The 17,673-nt window shown below is 37.9% G+C and overlaps 1 protein-coding gene across 7 annotated transcripts in view; it reads right to left on the bottom strand.

Moving 5' to 3' along the window:
• Magi2 (membrane associated guanylate kinase, WW and PDZ domain containing 2) overlaps window positions 1-17,673 on the bottom strand; it is a 1,436,700-nt gene that overhangs the window by 167,757 nt on the left and 1,251,270 nt on the right. For all 7 annotated transcript variants that reach the window (XM_036180392.1, XM_036180388.1, XM_036180389.1 and 4 more), the window contains one exon: window positions 5,256-5,287. In XM_036180392.1, coding sequence (XP_036036285.1) covers window positions 5,256-5,287 — 32 coding nt within the window. The remainder of the gene's footprint in view (window positions 1-5,255; window positions 5,288-17,673) is intronic.

The raw sequence follows: 17,673 nt of genomic DNA, 5'->3' as shown, positions 1-17,673 counted from the left end.
GCACTATAGTTAAGTGCTTCCTACTTGGCCATGCATGATCGCTGGTCTCCACCATAGTATGGGGACATACATGTAGCTAGAACTAATACCAGCCATTTAGCAAGAGGTCTGTTGTCATTGCTAGCTTCATCTTTATCCAACTAGTAGCCCTTCTTTCTAATTCGACTCCCATCTCTATACTTTTAATAAGCATGGAGTATGTATAAAGTGTGATGATCATAGCCTTTTGCCTGCAGTTCTGTGCAGGATCAAAGTATGGTTCTCAGGATCAAGGTCAAATTCCCATTGGGATGTTGGTTCTACTTACTTTACTCACTTCCTTTCCTGGCTTCCTGATACTCTTTCCAGCTTTGCAGCCCCCCTCTATTTTTCCCTCTACTTATATCCCCTCCCTCATTTCACCTGGACTCTAGATGCAATGGACATCTCCTTTCCTGGAAGAGCTGGCCCAACCATTTGGGTGATCCCACTCAACTTTGCTCCCTGCTTCCAGTATCACTTACCACTCCCAGCTGTGAGTACAGGTCCCATATGTAGTAGATATTCAGAAAGCATTCTTAGTGAATTAACGAACTCATAATTAAAATATGGACACCTAAAAACTGATATGGATATAAAGTTTTCTACTTTATACTTTATTTCCTTGCTCTTGTTCTTACACTGGATATATTTTAGTCAGATTCCAACTGCCATTCTTGTCTATCAGTCATCAATACTCTTAAAGCTGGAAGGGATGTGAGTGACCATAGACCCCTGTACTTCCTAAAAATGCCATGGGTAACAGCAGTGATTCCCTCTGGCCCATCGCCCCCACTTGACTGTGTCAGGGGTTCATGTTGAAACTAAACATAGCAAACTTGGAAATAAGTAGGTTACTGACTCTTAATTCAGTACGACTGGATTTAAATTGTTTCTGTATGGGATCCGGCCCAAGATTTCATTTAGATGGTTTGTACAGTGAGCAAGGATGAGTTCAGATGCTTCACATTAAATGTAATCTCTAGAAGCACAGAGAGGGTAATTGGCTTGCCTGAGATCCAACAACAGATCTTGGTCAGAACCAGCTTATAATTCTAACAAGGCTGTTTGTTTAGACCATAACACTTTGGGGACAAATTTTGTAAGTATCATAAAAACTGGAGTTAATTTTATCTCATTGGGGCTTTTATTTCTACTTAGTAAAAGCCCTTTAATATGCATTTCAAGCTTAATAGAGACATTCATATTCCCAGTTCTGCTGGAGATTTTTCTTTTCATCCATAATGGTGACTTTGCTACAATATACTAGGTCACAAGTGTGTCTAAAGGCATATATTTTTAAAATGATTAGTCTAACTGCTTTTAGGTGCCACATGGACACATTCTAGTGTGACTTTCTCAGTTCTGATTCCACACTTAAGATGTGAAATGATAGAAAGCAAATATGTTAGAAATACTGTCTGAGAGGTTAACATCCTACTTGCCAACACAGGGCTTCAGAAAATGTACATTTTTTTCATTTTCCATTGTGGGTTTTCTGATATCCACATGTGTTTTGCTGGTGTGCGTATTACTCATGTATAACCACTGAAGGAACCATGCCTCAGGTGAAATATTGGTATTTCTAAAAAACAATTGTAAAACTACAGAACAAATAATGCTTTGGGGCATTTTTAGGGGCAAGTTTCTTTGGCAGATTGACTAATTTTACAATTTTTACAGCACAGTGATTGGGAAATTAGTCAAGAGCCCAGCTGATGTGTAGTAAAGCATCCATAACTTCTTGTAATGACATTTGTCAAACCTTGAGTCACCTTGTCAGGGGTGATTTAAAAGCCCTAGGGTAGAATATCCCTTGTCTGGGGGAAGGTAGACCTCTGGGCTTCTCTCCTTTGCTGCTCCTAGCCTGCCCCCTCAAAATAGGCTTACCTGGGATCTCCAACCCAGGACACTATTGAGTAAACATTTACCCTGGCTGAGAACCACCTATACTGAGGCTGGAAGGTTGGTTCTGTGGATTCCACCTTATTTTCTGAGAGATCTTGCTTTCCAGATCCTATGAACACCTTGAATTCAGATACTGTCCCATTGCCCAGGGCCATAGGTCTTGCTTGTTGTACCTACTCTCTTCCTGGTCTTGGGTCATCCATAACTCATCATACTTGCCAGACAATTCATCTCTCAACTAAGCTTATTGGGATTCTCTTGTTTTGTCTTAACAGTGACCATAACTAGGTTGATGTTTGTAAACATCTCCCTAGAGTGACAATGGAAATGAAGGGTTTTTTACGTGTGGCAGAAACTTTGCTGTCTTTGAACTAATGAGTGGTGAATGAACACCTGACACTATGAAATCTCAGGCTCTAAGCTATGAGTGGAGAGAGAAAACATAGTCTGCACCCAGACATCAAACCTTAAAACAGAGAAGCTCATGTGCTTCACTCCCAGTTTCTGATTCTTGGATGTACACAGGAATGAGACAGGCTTTCTCCCAACAAAATGCTATTTCTAGAATTTGTTTTCTTCCTTTTGAGAGCAAGATAAACACAATCTAAGAAGTCTAACCTACTCCTGTACTATTTTAGATGGGGCTGGGCAATGAAGGCAGTAGGTTTGATTCTGTGCTTGAAACATACACCTAGATCCTGCCATGCAAAGACAATGAGAACTCATTATGAGTAGCATCTTACTTATTAGATAAAATCCCTGAGGGCCACTTGGTGCAGACCAAGCAGGAGGCTAGGTCTCATTTAGGATGTTTCCTCACTTTAAGTGTGTCATCAGTCTTACTTAGAAAGAGGGTATCTGAGCCCAGACACTGTGGGTATACTGTATTTGTTTCAGTGAACCACTTAGCACATTGTATACACTTTGGGGAGTGATTTACTTGCAAAGGATTTGTGCACTGGCATCTGATTTCTACAATGATAGATGTTTATATTTTTTTAGCTCACTGTGTTGAAGCACCATTGTAAGCACTTTACATGGATTAACTTAGAATCCCCACAGTGATGGATGAGAGGGCATTACCATTACTTCCATTTTACAAATATAGTCTTGAGATGCAGCTGCTTTAAGATCATATAAGGAAAAGCAGCAGCACTTGAACCCAGGCACTATGTTTATTAGGCCTTACACAATACTCTTATGGCCCTTGGTCCAAGGAATTTTACAAGGATATATAGAAAGCATTAAATCAAAGGCCTTTATATATTTACTCAGCCTGCAATCTGGAAGTCCAGGCCTTAGTTCTCATAAAGATGCACAGGTTCAGGATTAATTGTACTCTGAGTTCTATAAAGCCTTTTTGAGAATTATTGACTATGGGTGTAATTACTATAATGATGGCAAATGCTGTAATTATGCCAAATGACATAATTTGTGTGACTGTGGTACATATAAGGAAATCACTAGATTGCATAATTGTCACACCATGATGAGGCTGCAAGGTTCCTGGTTAAATCAGATAAAGATGTGTATAACCACAGTTCCCAGATTTGAGTTGGGGATGAAAGGATGAAACTATTTAGAAGCTGGGCAAAATAAACCACACTTCATTTCATGCATTTAAAAATATACCTTTCAAAATTGCATACATCACTAAGTGATTTACTAAGTTCAAAGAAGCCTGCTTTCCCTCTTTGATGTAGTCTGCAGAGCAAATGAAGAGTCTAAATGAGGATCTACTTTGTGAGTGTCCTCCTTTGCCACTGTACCTGTCCAGCTGTGGAATTTAGATTTTCTATTAGGGTAGCATATTCTAAGTCACAGTAAAGGAAATCCAGAAAACCAACCCAGCCTGGGAGACTTAGGCCGTTAATACTGGCATAGCTTGAGTGTTGAACGTCCATGTATTAAAGATTTGGCCCTGGAGCAGCATGCCTGGAAGTAGTGGGACCTCGGGAGATGGAACATGCTGGAGTGTGTAAGAGGACATGAGCCCTTTCCTCTTCTCTTTTGCTCCCTGATGAAAGGATGGAAGGAGCTTTCTTGCCACAAGGTGCTGCTTGCTGTGTGTGCTTTGAGTATCAGGACCAGTCAGTCATAGACAGGAACCTTCAAAGCAGAGTCCAAATAAGCCTCTCCTCTTTAGAGGCTAGTTATGATCTCAGGCATTTTGTTACAGTGCTAGAAGGGTGACTAACACAAGTTATAGTTTCAACCTTAGGGCAAGTGAAGACTATCTAACTGCTAAGCCCACTGAGCTAAGCTAGCTTTGTAAAATCATTAGTGAAAGTCACTAATTTTCTATGTTGGCATGACATTTTAGCATCTTTAAAAGAAAAGTAGGACCAGAGAGGTTAGGTGATGGTAGAGCTTGCTAGTATCTGAAGAATATTAGAAGTACTACTCTGAGTGATTGTCATGTTTACAATGTATATTATATAGAATAATACATATAGTATATACTCAAGATATTTATTATTTATAATTATCTATATAGAGCTAGGCTATTGTATGTATATGCACACATATACTTATTTCTGTAGTCATTAGAATGTAAATACAAATAGAAATACGTTTCTTGCAGGCCATATTTAATTTGCAGGATGAGCCCTCTAGCCCTACAGTATGTATTAGTTTTGAAAACTTAATGTGACTACATGACCATATAGTATTTGTGATAGGAAAAACAAAACGTTTTATTTTGTCACATCATCCTAAATAATGTTCATGTCCATTTTGTAAATTTATTTCTAAAATGGGGATAATTATAGAACTGTAAGATGAGTCATTCTTGTATTGGGGAACAATAGAAGACAAAAGTCTGGAATGTGACCACAAACGTGCATTTTCCACTGGGTAGAAATGGTCCTCAGCACTAACTGTAAGGCTTATTGTATAGTATATTGTCAGCACTCTTGTGGTTCAGCATACCTCACTGTTCATATGTAACCTGCAATCATTATTTAGAATGTGTATTAAAATCTGTTACCAAGTTGTTAGCATATGAGAGTGAAAACAGGTCATATTTAATTTTGTTCATAAATATCCTTACTATCATAGCTAATGAAATGTTTTAAAAAATCAACTGTAAGAAAGAAATTTTAGTACACAAAAGATTTTAAAATGGACATAATTATAGGAACTAAGGTAACTTATCCTTGTATTTGAGAGCAAGAAACGACAGAAGGACAATAGAGGCTCTGTTCTTCTATACCCTGGAACCTCAGGGGTGGGAGAGCATGGAAAGCCACTCGATTCCCTATTTACTTAATGGGCTTACATAGAAAATGAAAAAAAATTAAGAATAAAGCATAGGAATTCCAACTTACAGGCTTTGGAGTTTTCCATGGAGAAAAGAAACCTGGAATAAAGAAAACAACATTAGAACTTGGAAAACATGTCCCACTGCCACGCACAGATTGCGTGATGCTGAGATGATTGTATTTCACTTCAGATGAGTTGAGAGCACTCAAAACAGCTCTGAAGTGAGCACTGCACAACTCTCTTCAAGGAGTCTCTTGGGAATTACACTTCTCTTCATTTGGCAGCTGAGATTCTGAGATGCAAAAGAGTGAATGATAATGGCAGACATCCGCTTTAGGAAGCCCAACCTGGAGCCATCCTTAGGGGTTTATGTCACCCAGCATGAGCAGGAGAGATGGAGAGAATAGAGAGGTAAAAAGTTAGACTTTTAGAGGTAAATTCCCTGGCTCAATATAAGAAATAATTCTGCCTTTATGGCCCCATTTAATGTACTTTAAAAATAGCAAATCTCTGTTATTTCTATGTTCAAAAATGATGAATACCTCTCTACTAAGACTCAGATCTTATTAAATCTCGCATGTTAATGTTCCCCCACTGATCCCTCTCTATTGAAGGTTTCTATTATCCTTGTGCCCCAATGCTAGCACATGCCACATAACAGCAAGGCAGGTTTGTTTTTGAAAAGAAAGGGGAAAGATGCTTCAACATAATAGTGCTGGAACTGACATTTACTATCCCTAACAACCCAAAACCTAGTCTGCCATACACAAAAAATTACTTTCTTCTCTTATCATATCTTTTCCCCTTCCAACAGTTTTTTGCTTATATTAATATTAGGTGATGTCTAATAAAAATAAAACATTGAGACTATTCCTCATGCCATGTTTATCATCTTTAAAACCAAGACTGCCAACATGGGAAGAGATGACAACCATGACCCATTTACAGGAAAAAGCTACAGACATTTGGAAACAGAATTATCTAGGTACTTAAGCAATCGAACTCAGGCATGTCAAAAATACTAATTATCCCTCAGTGGCCCACTGTAATACACTGTAATATATGTATCCCTTCCATAAGGATGAGAGGGGCCATGCAGTGCAGCGTGTTTTACAGCCTTCTGTGGGATGGTTGAGCCAATGATCAGATGTACCCACTATGCTTGTAAAATCAATGTTGTCCCATATACTCCATGCCTAACTCTTTTTTATGTAATGAAATAAAGTTTAATCAATGTGCAGTTTGGTTATAAGGATTTATAATTTTTTTTAAAGAATTGAGGATAAAACTGAAAGACTACACACATTTCTTTCCTTGACCGTTCTATAAAATGCTGAGCACAACAATATAACCATGAGTTTAAAAGTGGGGGAAAATTAACCCACTTGCCACTTATTTTATCTCTTGAGGAACTGCCAATGAGAGTTTTTCTTTTTTTGAGAAAGGATATGTTTACACATTTTCACAATGTCCAAGCACTCAGACTTCCTTCCCTCTTTTCCTGCTGTCTGTCTGTCATCAGGATGCTGAGCTATTTGCCAGGTACTGGAAGTTTCTCTGACTTTGATGCAGAAGTGCTGAAAGTATTCTCTGTTATGGAGCCATTGTCTCTGCATGCAACATTATTTTAAAAATTCTTCTTTCTCCTGCAGAAGGTATATGATCATCTGACCTCTCAGCTGTAGTTATGATGTCAGAACCAGAGTGGCCTAAAAGGTGCATGGACAAGGAGACTCATGATAAAGTTCCCACAGCACCACAGCTTATCTTCTTATAAAGCTTTTGCTCAGGTGGACTCTATGCCAGGAGCAGGGCCCACGACTTCTTCACTGTTCTTATTACAGCAGTTTCTACTTCTGAGAAACACTGAGTAGCCAAACCTTCCCTCTCTAATTATTACCAATGAGGAGTTTGGAGATAGGTAAGAGGAAGTGTCAGAATATATTCTTTAGAAGCAAATAATGAACACTTTCTCATATTTCTTTGGCAAATTATTGATCATGTTACAAACATTTAAATCAATCTGACTGAAAACATTTATCTCAGATATACTCAGTTTAGCTCTGATTAGGTCAAAGGGTCATGCTTTCTGCATGATTAACCTCCAATCTGCTCAACTTCATTGATAGAACTATACAAATACTATAATAGAATGGGTCAAAATATCATATATTATTAATGTGGCATAACCATAATTTCTTGAGGGGATGGCCTCCCTAGGAAACCCTGTCTATTCCAAAGAACATTTAAAGAAAAACATCACAAAGAAACAAATAAAACCTTTTAAGTCTTTTATGAGACATTCAAGTTATTACACTGAGGTTTATTTCTGATTTTGTTTTCTGGTAAGAGAATATCAGACTTCCAACAACTGGGAAGCCTTATGTACATCCACATGCACACACCTCCATACATATATGTATAGTGACTATATGCAGCAATTTCTACTGGCATGTTTATTTAAAAATTGCTTGCTGTGTTTTGTTCTTGCAGTTCACCTCTTCCCCTGGACTCTTGAGAAACAGGCATTTCTCCTGGGGCCCTAGCTTTACTGTCCTGTGCACTTTAGTAGGTTTGGTGAGACAATTGCTTTGTGGGCCTCTAACTGCTCAGCCCCAGGGAAACAAGGAAGATATAAACTCCATTTCCTCAGGCCTTTAAGAGCTCGGGTCATCTTCATTATAAAACCAAGGCCATTGGAAATGGGCTGTTCTATGTTTTAGTTCCTGGTTTGTCGTTGCTACTGCAATAGCACCTGCAGATTGGAATTCTCCCGAGACTGAAGTTTTGTTTAATTATCTGTCTCATAACACCCATGTCAGTCATTTACAGTCTCTCATGTTCAGCAGCATACAATTCTGTATGCGTACAAATTCAAACACATTTCTGGAATTTTGAGACCACAAAAGCAGAAGGATTCAGAGTAGCATTCTGAATGAAATAAAACATGAGTAGTTACAGATGAGAAAGTTTAGATTAACCTGATAGGAAAATTTAGACACATTCTCATATGAAGTGCATCAGACACCTGTCATTTTGGAAACATGTAAAAGGCAAAACTCCATCTAGAAGCACAGTAAGATGGGCAGAGAAAAATACAGCAAAAATTGCTTAAATAAGAAATTTTGTTTATTGAAAATGGCAAGCTGACTAAAGAGGCCAACACTGATTTCATACTGCAGTTTATGTTGAATTTATATATGTCATCTAACCACAGCTTTAAACACACTAACACTGACAGCCACTGGATAAGAGATAGTATGTCTAGCTAAATTTAAATTCCAAGTAAACAATTTTGTAGCACAATATGTCTCACGTATAACATGAGACATATTTCATGGAACATAATATTTTTGTTTATCTGAATTTGAATTTAACTATGAATTTGGTATTATTATATACTAAATCTGCCAACCCCAAGCAGGAAAGAATTTATGTATGTCCTAGCAACTATTTAAAAGGTAACTAGCATCTAGTATATGTCATATCCATTCATTTCAGTGAAACAAAGCAGAAAATATTTACTCTTCCCTTCAAGTCTGGAATGTCTTTGCATTTGCTGTATAGATCTTGGGTTCTGTGGGCTGCTTGACCAAGGGCTGGACTCCAGAGATGCAGAGCCCTGTGACCAGTGTGGGTGTTACCCAGGACCAGTTCTACATGGTAGTGCTGTTGGCACAGTGCTTCTTCCTAAGCAGAATACTCAGGGTGGCTCCCTTCAGAACAGCCTTCTGAAACTTGATACTTCAAACAGAAAAGCATTTGGAGAAAGAAATCAGGGGAACACTTCCATTCCCAACAGCCTAAAAATTATCCAGCCCAAGCCTTGTACAATGAAAGCATGTTATGACGCAGAAACAAGAAACTGAAGAAGACTCAGATAGTGAAAGATCTCCGTGTCCATGGATTGGCAGTATTAGCACTGTGAAGATGGCCATCCTACAGAAAGCATGTACAGATTTCATACAATCCTCAGTAAATTCCACCGTAATTTTTCTTACAAAATGAGAAAACATTTTAAATTTCATATAGAAACACAAAAGGCACAGGACAGTCCAAACAATTCTGAACAATGAAAGAATAAGTAGAGGCATCACCATCCCAGATTTCAAGTTACACTACAGACCTATAGTAATAAAAACAGCATGGTACTGCCATAAAAACAGACACATGAATCAGTAGAATAGAATCGAGGATCCACATGTAAGTCCCACATTTACAGGCCCCTGATTTTTGACCAAGAGGCTAACCACATACATTGGAGTAATAAAAAAATGCCAGCATCTTCAACTAATGGTGCTGGTCACACTGGATGGCTACACGAAGAACAAATCATCCTCATCTTTCATGCTTTATAAAACACAACTCTAAATGAATCAAGGACCTTAACATCTAAATCTGATCAATGAGAAAGTTGGGTCTATCTTGAACTCATTGTGGGCAGGAAAGGACTTTCTGAACAGGATCTCAATAGTGCAGGCATTATGGTCAACCACTGACAAATGGGATCTCATAAAACTCGGAAGCTTCTGTAAGGAAAAAAGACTGTCATCAGTTGTAGTTAGAGTTTTCCTGCCTGGCCCAGTCAGGACAAATCTCTCTTACCCGCCAGTCCCACAGTCGCTCAGACCCAACCAAGTAAGCACACAGAAACTTATATTGCTTACAAACTGTATGGCCATGGCAGGCTGCTTGTTATCTACCTTTTCTATCTTAAATTAACCCATTTCTGTTAATCTATACTTTGCCACATGGCATGTGGTTTACCAGAGTCTTTACATGTTGCTTCTCATGGCGGCGGCTGGTGGTGTCTCTCTCCAGCCTTCTACTTCCCAGAATTCTCTTCTCTCTTGTCCCGCCTATACTTCCTGCCTAGCCACTAGCCAAACAGCATTTTATTTGTACAGAGAGATATCCACAGCACTTCCCCTTTTCTTTTTTTTTTAAGGAAGGTTTTAACTTTTACATAGTACAATTACATATAACAAAACAATTATCAAGCAAGAATTATAGTTACAATATTAAAGAAGATATCCTATCTATCTTATATTTGTGAGTCTAAGGTTTTATATCTAACTTATCTTGTATCATAACTGAGGAAATTATAACTATCTAGTCTTCAACCACATCAAAGACCTCAGAAGGATTTAATATTACCTGAGAAGTGGGAGAAGGATGCAAGCATTTTTCGGGAGTCTTGCAGGGTAGACAGAGACAGCTGGCAGCCTGGACAGTCACCTAATGTTCCTTTGTAATGTTGGGGCATTTGTCTTCAGCCCACAGGGCTAGAGTCTCTCGGTCACTTCTCTCAGTGTCCTGCCTATACTTCCTGCCTAGCCACTGGCCAAACAGCATTTTATTTGTACAGAGAGATATCCACAGCACTTCTCACATTTTTTTTTTGAAGCTGCTTGCATGCACTTCTTGTTTTTATTTTTTATTAGGTAGTATTATTTCCTTCTTGGGTTTCTGAGGGAGTTGAAGATCAGTTAGTTATAGTTATAATTATCTTTGTTAAGGATTTCAGAAAAACTCACTAAGAGCTGTAAGTGTATAAATTTGAAAGACGTTATAAGACAGTTCCGTTAGCTATATAAGTTAGGATAGGATAAAAAGTGAATCAGGTACATTCTGGACTTACCAAAATAGGATAGATAATGGAATTATTTTCTCTGAATTTGTCAATTACAAATGGACTAGACATTGTTTAGGTATTTATTGTTTGTATATATGGTATATATAGTTATTGTACTTTTGTATATAGTTTTTCTTTTATTAGTTATAACTTTTTCCTTTTTTTCTTTTTATTAAAATAGAAAAGGGGAAATATAGTGATATTTTATTTGTATTGAAATGTGATTTTATTTGTATGTCAATAAAGTTGCCTTGAGGTCAGAGCAAGCCAGAGCAGAAGCCGAGCAGTAGTGGGGCACGCCTTTAATCCCAGCACTTGGGAGGCAGAGCTAGGCGGATCTCTGTGTGTTCAAGGACACAGCCAGCATGGCAGACACACGCCTTTAATTTCAATACCAACCACAGAAGACCTGGAGGTCTGTACAAACAGGCAGTGACAAGGAGGTCATGTGGCTGGGTTTACAACCAATGAGAAAACAGAACAGAAAGTCTTTAAATAGACAGGACGCACAGAAGTAGGTCTCTTGCGGAGAGGAAGAACGGCAGAAGCAGTGAAGGGTAAGGTTTTCCGCTTTTGCTCTGACCTCTTGGTTTTTAACTCTGCAATCGGTTCTGTGTTTCTTATTTAACAAGCCGGATACATCTATAATCAGTGAAGAGGTAGCCTAAGAGTTAGTATCTAGACTGTACAAGGAACTAAAAAACTAAACATCAACTCAGTTAAAAACTGGGGCATGGAACTAAATAGGTAAATCTCAAGAGGAGAAATACATGTGACTGAAAAGCATTTAAAATGTTTAACATCCATAGCTATTAGGGAAATGCAAAGTTAAATTACTTGGAGATTTCAACTTGCTCGACTCAGAATGGCTAAGATACAAAATAAATAAATACCAAAACAAACGTCAATGCTGGTGTTATGGTATGGTGTAGGGAATGAGGAGCACTTATTGAGCACCGATGGGAGTGCAAAGTGGTGCAGCCAGTATGGAAAGCAATGTCTCACAAACTAGAAACAGATGTATATTACAAGCCCACCACACAGCTATATCATTCTTAGGAATATACATGCCTATTCATGGTCACAGATGCTCTTTTTACAACAGCTATGAAATAGAAACAGCTTAGATGTCTATCAGCTGCTGAGCTGATAATGAAGAAAGAAAAACCTTTATACAATGGAATACTGTCAAGTGTTAAGAAAAACAACATTACAAAAATTTCAGGTGGATGGATAGAGCTGAAGCAGTCATTCTGAGTGAGGTAATCCAGACCCAGAAAAACAAATGTTTTATGTTTTCTATCATTTGTGGATGGTATGTGAATCTTGAGATGTGTGTATTCCATTTGGAATATCCATAGAGGTCCAGGAATCAGTAAGAGGCTATGGGGTGGGGAGGGTGTTTCAAGGAAGGGGAGACAGCATGCAGTAATATCAAGGGATGAAGGGATTAAATAGGAAGGGAGACGGGGGGGGGGGGGGTATAGGAGGGACTATGCTGGAGGGATAAGCAAACAATAAAAAAGTCATATAGAATCCTATTGCTGGAGAAGCTTCCTAAAACATGTACACACACTCGAGCTTAACTGGAGTTACCCTGTAATGGATCAACAGTGCTCCTACTAGTTACTACAGGATAACAAGTAACCAGTTCCTGACATGGAGCTTTTTGTCTCTTTGGGAGTTGTTGGCAAGTGAGGTCCCATAGACCCCAAACATTATAGGCTATTGCTAACTAACACTCTTGGTTACTCAGCAGAACTTGATGGCAAAACCCTCTTGCTGAAGACTCATACTAACCTGGAAGCTTCACCCCTATTGGGTTCCTTTCATAGTGCTAGGAGGTGATCACTGTTTTAACCAGCTTCATGAATCCTGGAAGCTACGACCATGATGGTTTGTGTTTCTGTGATAATTCATGGTTCTTTCACAGGGTAACAGGATGATGGACAGTCTTAAAATCACCCTTTTGAGTAAAGGCCAGAACACAGTGAACATCCACATTGACTAACCACCATATCAATGTGGAACAATGCCAGAATAGCTTTTTGAGATTTCCCGAAACTTCTCTCAATAGAGCTAAATCTTGAAATGCACTTCTGGTTTTCAGTTGATATACTGAATGCCAATTGCAAAACATGAGGTGATGTATTTAGCAGGAAAACCTGCTAGATATATGATTCAAGTTTTAAAGGTTTTTATTTTATGTATCTTAAAGAGGATTCTGCAGTTACCAAGCATTATGGAAATGCTGGAGAACACTTTCTGATTTCTTCTTTAAGCAGAGGAAAGGGGGCAGAAACCATTTTGAAGCAAAGACCTGTTTCCTAGCAGATTTTCATGCATGATGTCACTGAAAGCTGTGGATCTATTTCTCTAAAATGAAGACATGACAGCCTGTACATATTTAATACTAGTCACATGGACACTTAGAAGCAGCCTGTTACTGGACAGTGCCTCAACTTACATGATTTTTATCTTCTTGAAGGTGTGAGAATAATACACATGTATACTTTGGATTTTGATCTTTTTTCTAGGTAAGGTAAGATTCTCTCTTGTGATGCTGTGTGGTGACATCCAGCAGCAATTCGTAGTCAGCTGCATATGCTAGAGAGGACACAACCCTTTGTGTTTCTAAGCTATTATCTTCACTTTGCTAGTTATGTAAGCTATAGTTTCACCAGGACAATGGCTTTATCAGAACATGAACCCATTCTGAGTCAAGGGTCACTGATACGCTTTGATTATAGCAGCAAATTTTGTGTTATATGTATTTTGTCACATTTGTAACTTAAAAGGAGAATGGAAAGGGAGAGTGAAAGTATGCACACATCATCTGTATGAGAGCAAGAAGGAAGCAAGAAAGGAGTTTTTCCCAAAGTCCTTGTGATACCTTCCTGGGGACACACCTGGATCTCCACATGGACATTTTCACTGTATTTATGGTATATTTACATAGTATATAATATGAAATATAGTGAAATACATAAGGAAATAGAGTATACACAGTATATAGTGATATAAATGTTTGTTTGTTTCTTTCTTTCTTGAGATAGGAACTCATATATCCAAGGCTGGCCTTAAACTTGTTTTCCTCTGCTCCTTCTGAGTACTGGGATTCAGGCCTGGAACATCAAGCCTGGCTTCCTGCTTGCTAGGCAAGGGCTGGACCAGGCACTGTCACTCTTGTGTCATCATTACAAATGACAGCCACTCCAGGCCCAGTTCTGAAAGATCTCAGGAAGCCTTAACGCTTCTCCCTCTGATGAAACTATTTTAAGGATTCCCAAAGTGGGGGAGCAGCACCTGAGGCCTTTAGAATTTCCAATTAGGATGAATATGGGAGGGAGAAATACCACTGATAAAATTAACCTTACTTTTCATTGTCTCTCAGCCTGGTAAACACACCTGGCCAAAAAAAAAAAAAAAAAAAAAAATCCAAAAAACAAAAAACAAAAAACACCCCCCAAAAACAAAACAACAGCAACAACAACAACAACAACAACAAAAACAAATCCTGCATCTGGTAAATGTAAGTTAGCAGGCAATGAGAAAATTGCCACTAAAACCAGTTCACTTTCTTCTTGTTTTGATGGATTCATGTGTTTCTTATTAAAATTCATTAAATCAGTTAAGATCCGCAGTTCCCTTAAATGATTTGTTTAAGTGACTTGAAGTAGGGAAAGGGGCAGTTCTCTTAGTGAAACTGACCTAGGCAAAGCAACGACCTTTCCGTTAAGCAATCAGGAATGAAACACTGCTGGCAATATTCAACTTGGTCAAGAAATGCATTCAGTATGCAGAAAAAGAAATCTCATTCCCTGCCATTTTGACCTGAAAGGAGATATTTTCATGTTTTTATATATAAAGTTTATATACACACATGTATAATGTGATATGTAAGAAATTGAAGTTTTCTTTGCAACACTTTATGATTCTTATGTACATATCATACATATACAATTAATTTTTTAATAAACACCATGAAATTATTTTCAAACTGCTCCCCTGCCTTTGATTATTATAAAGAGAACACACAATCTGACCATTTCAAGAAATTTCAATGAGCGTCAGAAAGGACAAGTCTGAACAGGTCTTTAAATAAAATCAAGTGATTAAAAACAAACCAGGAAGATGAATAGCTTCAAACAGGAAGGACAGGAAGGACAGGAAGGGATAGTACAAGTGAGGCTTAATTATGGTAAAGTATGCTGGAAGAAAATATGATCAACTACAGAAAACTGGTTTTAAATTTTTTTAAAAATTAAAAGTTTATATGCATATGTATATATATGTGTATTATGTATATATGCAGATAGGCCAGAAGAGGTGTGAGATCCCCTGTCCCCCAAGAGCTGGAGTCACACACACTTATGAATGTGCTAGGAACTAAATTCAATCCTCTGGAAGAGCAGCAGGTGCTCTTAACTGCCAAGTGAGCCTTCTCTCCAGACCCTACAGAGGCATTCAAACTACAAGTCTAGGGGCAAAGAGAAAAAGCTACTTGGGTTTGTGCCATGCCATAAGCACTCACAAAGAAAATTAAATATATCAATACTTTGTAGTAGAAAAAGCCAAGCTCTGAGAATTTTTTGCATGGACGATATAGAGTTAAATGGGAATTATGAAACAAGAAAGAATAAAATAAGGTAGGGTGGCCAGGGTAGAAAAGGGAAACTGGAGATATAGATAAACTGAAGACTTTAAAAAAATATGGAAACCTACCAGTTTTAGTACAGAATTCTAACAGACTTTTAAAGAAGAGTTCATCTAATACTATTCTATTTATTCCACAAAATAGAAACTGAAGGAGCATTGCCCAATTCATGTTGAGGCCATTGTTACACTGATACATAAAACACATAAAGACCTAACAAAGAAATAAAATTACAGACCACTTTCCCTTATGAACACAGATGCAAAAAAAATCTCAATAAGATACTTGCAAACTGAATCCCAGAACACATAAAAAAGATCATCCACCATGATCAAGTAGACTCTATCCCAGAGAGGCAGGGATGGGGTACAACATATGAAAATTGATAAATGTAATTCATTGTATAAACAGATTTGAAACACAAAAACCACATGGTCATCTCATTAGATGCAGGAAAGGCCTTTGACAAAATCTAACACCCCTTCATGAGGAAAGTCTAGGAGACATCAGGGATACAAGGGACATACCTAAACATAATAAAAATGATACATAGCAAGTCAATTTCCAACATCAAATTAATGGAGAGAAACTCAAAACAATTCCAGTAAAATCAGAAACAAGACAAGATTGTCCACTCTATCCATACCTATTCATTATAGTACTTGAAGTTCTAGCTAGAGCAATAAGACAACTGAGGGAAATAAAGGGGATACAAATTGAAAAGAAAGAAATCAAAGTATCATTATTCTCAGATGATATGATAGTATACATAAGTGACCCCAAAAACTACAGGAAACACCTTCAGCTGATAAATACCAGACAAGTGGCTGGATACAAAATTAACTAAAAAAAAAAAAAAAAAAAAAAAAAAAATCAGTAGCCCTCCTATATACAAATGATAAATGAGCTGAGAAAGAAATCAGAGAATCAACACCCTTTACAATAGCCTTAAATATTATAAAACATCTTGTGTAACTCTAACCAAGCAAATGAAAGACCTGTATGGCAAGAACTTCAAGTCTTTGAAGAAAGAAACTACAGAAGATATAAGAAGATGGAAAGGTCTCTTATGCTCATGGATCAGTAGGATTAACACAGTAAAAATAACAATCTTACCAAAAGCAATTTACAATCCAATGCAATCCCCATCAGAATTACAACACAATTCTTCACAGACCTTGAAAGGATATATGGAAACATTTAATAATAAAAGGACTGCTGTAGGTATCACCGTCCTCAATTCAAGTTGTACTACAGAACAATAGTAATAAAAGCCATATGGCACAAAAACATGTTGGTCAACAAAATTGAATTAAAGACACAGACATAAATCCACTTAACCTCTGGACACTTTTTTCTTTTAATAAGTCAGCAATACATGCTAGGAAAAAACCAGCATCCTCAACAAATGGAGCTGGTCAAACTGGATGGCTGCATGTAGAATGCAAATTGATCCATGCATATCATCCTGCACAAAACTCAATTCCTAATGGATCAAAGGCCTCAACTTAAAACCAGATACACTGAACCTAATCAAAGAGAAAGTGCAGAATTGTCACAACACAATCCATGAATGGAGTTGTGTGAGGAGATTTCTGAGTGCTTGTGAGGAAACTCCAAGCAAGCAAGAGTCTCATGACCTCAGTTTTTCAAACCACAGACTTGTTCTTGGAATGTGTTTTTGTGCTTCTCCCAGGTGTAGCAGATGGGAGTGAGTTTAGTTCAGCTGCTGACATTCATGTGCTTCTATAGAAAAACATGTTTTTGTCAAGTGCAGCCTGTCCTTATCATTGTACTTTACTCAGGTGGCACTTCTTAACCCTCAGAGTATAAATTGCCTGATGCTCTGAATGAACTTGGCTATTGCATGGGACTTTAGTCTGCCCTAATTTTAGGCCCCCACTCTCCCAGGTTCACATTGCCAACTGGAGTTGTAAACAGGGAAAGGCTTGAATTCAATCGCATAGGAAAAGACTTTCTGAGCAGAACATCATTAGTACAGGTACTAACATCAACAATTAATAAATGGAACCTCACGAAACTGAAAAGCTTCTGCCTGGCAAAGGACACCATTATTTGGACAAAGTAGCAGCCTGCAGAATGGAAAAAGATGTGATAGAATGCTAATCATTCAAAATATATAAAGAACTTTAAAAAACTGAACTCTGGATATCAACAAACAAACAGAACA

Source organism: Onychomys torridus, chromosome 3 (genome assembly GCF_903995425.1).
Source record: "Onychomys torridus chromosome 3, mOncTor1.1, whole genome shotgun sequence".
NCBI lineage: Eukaryota > Metazoa > Chordata > Mammalia > Rodentia > Cricetidae > Onychomys > Onychomys torridus.
Note: the sequence above shows the minus strand (reverse complement) of the source record. Positions and strands in the feature narration are given on the sequence as shown.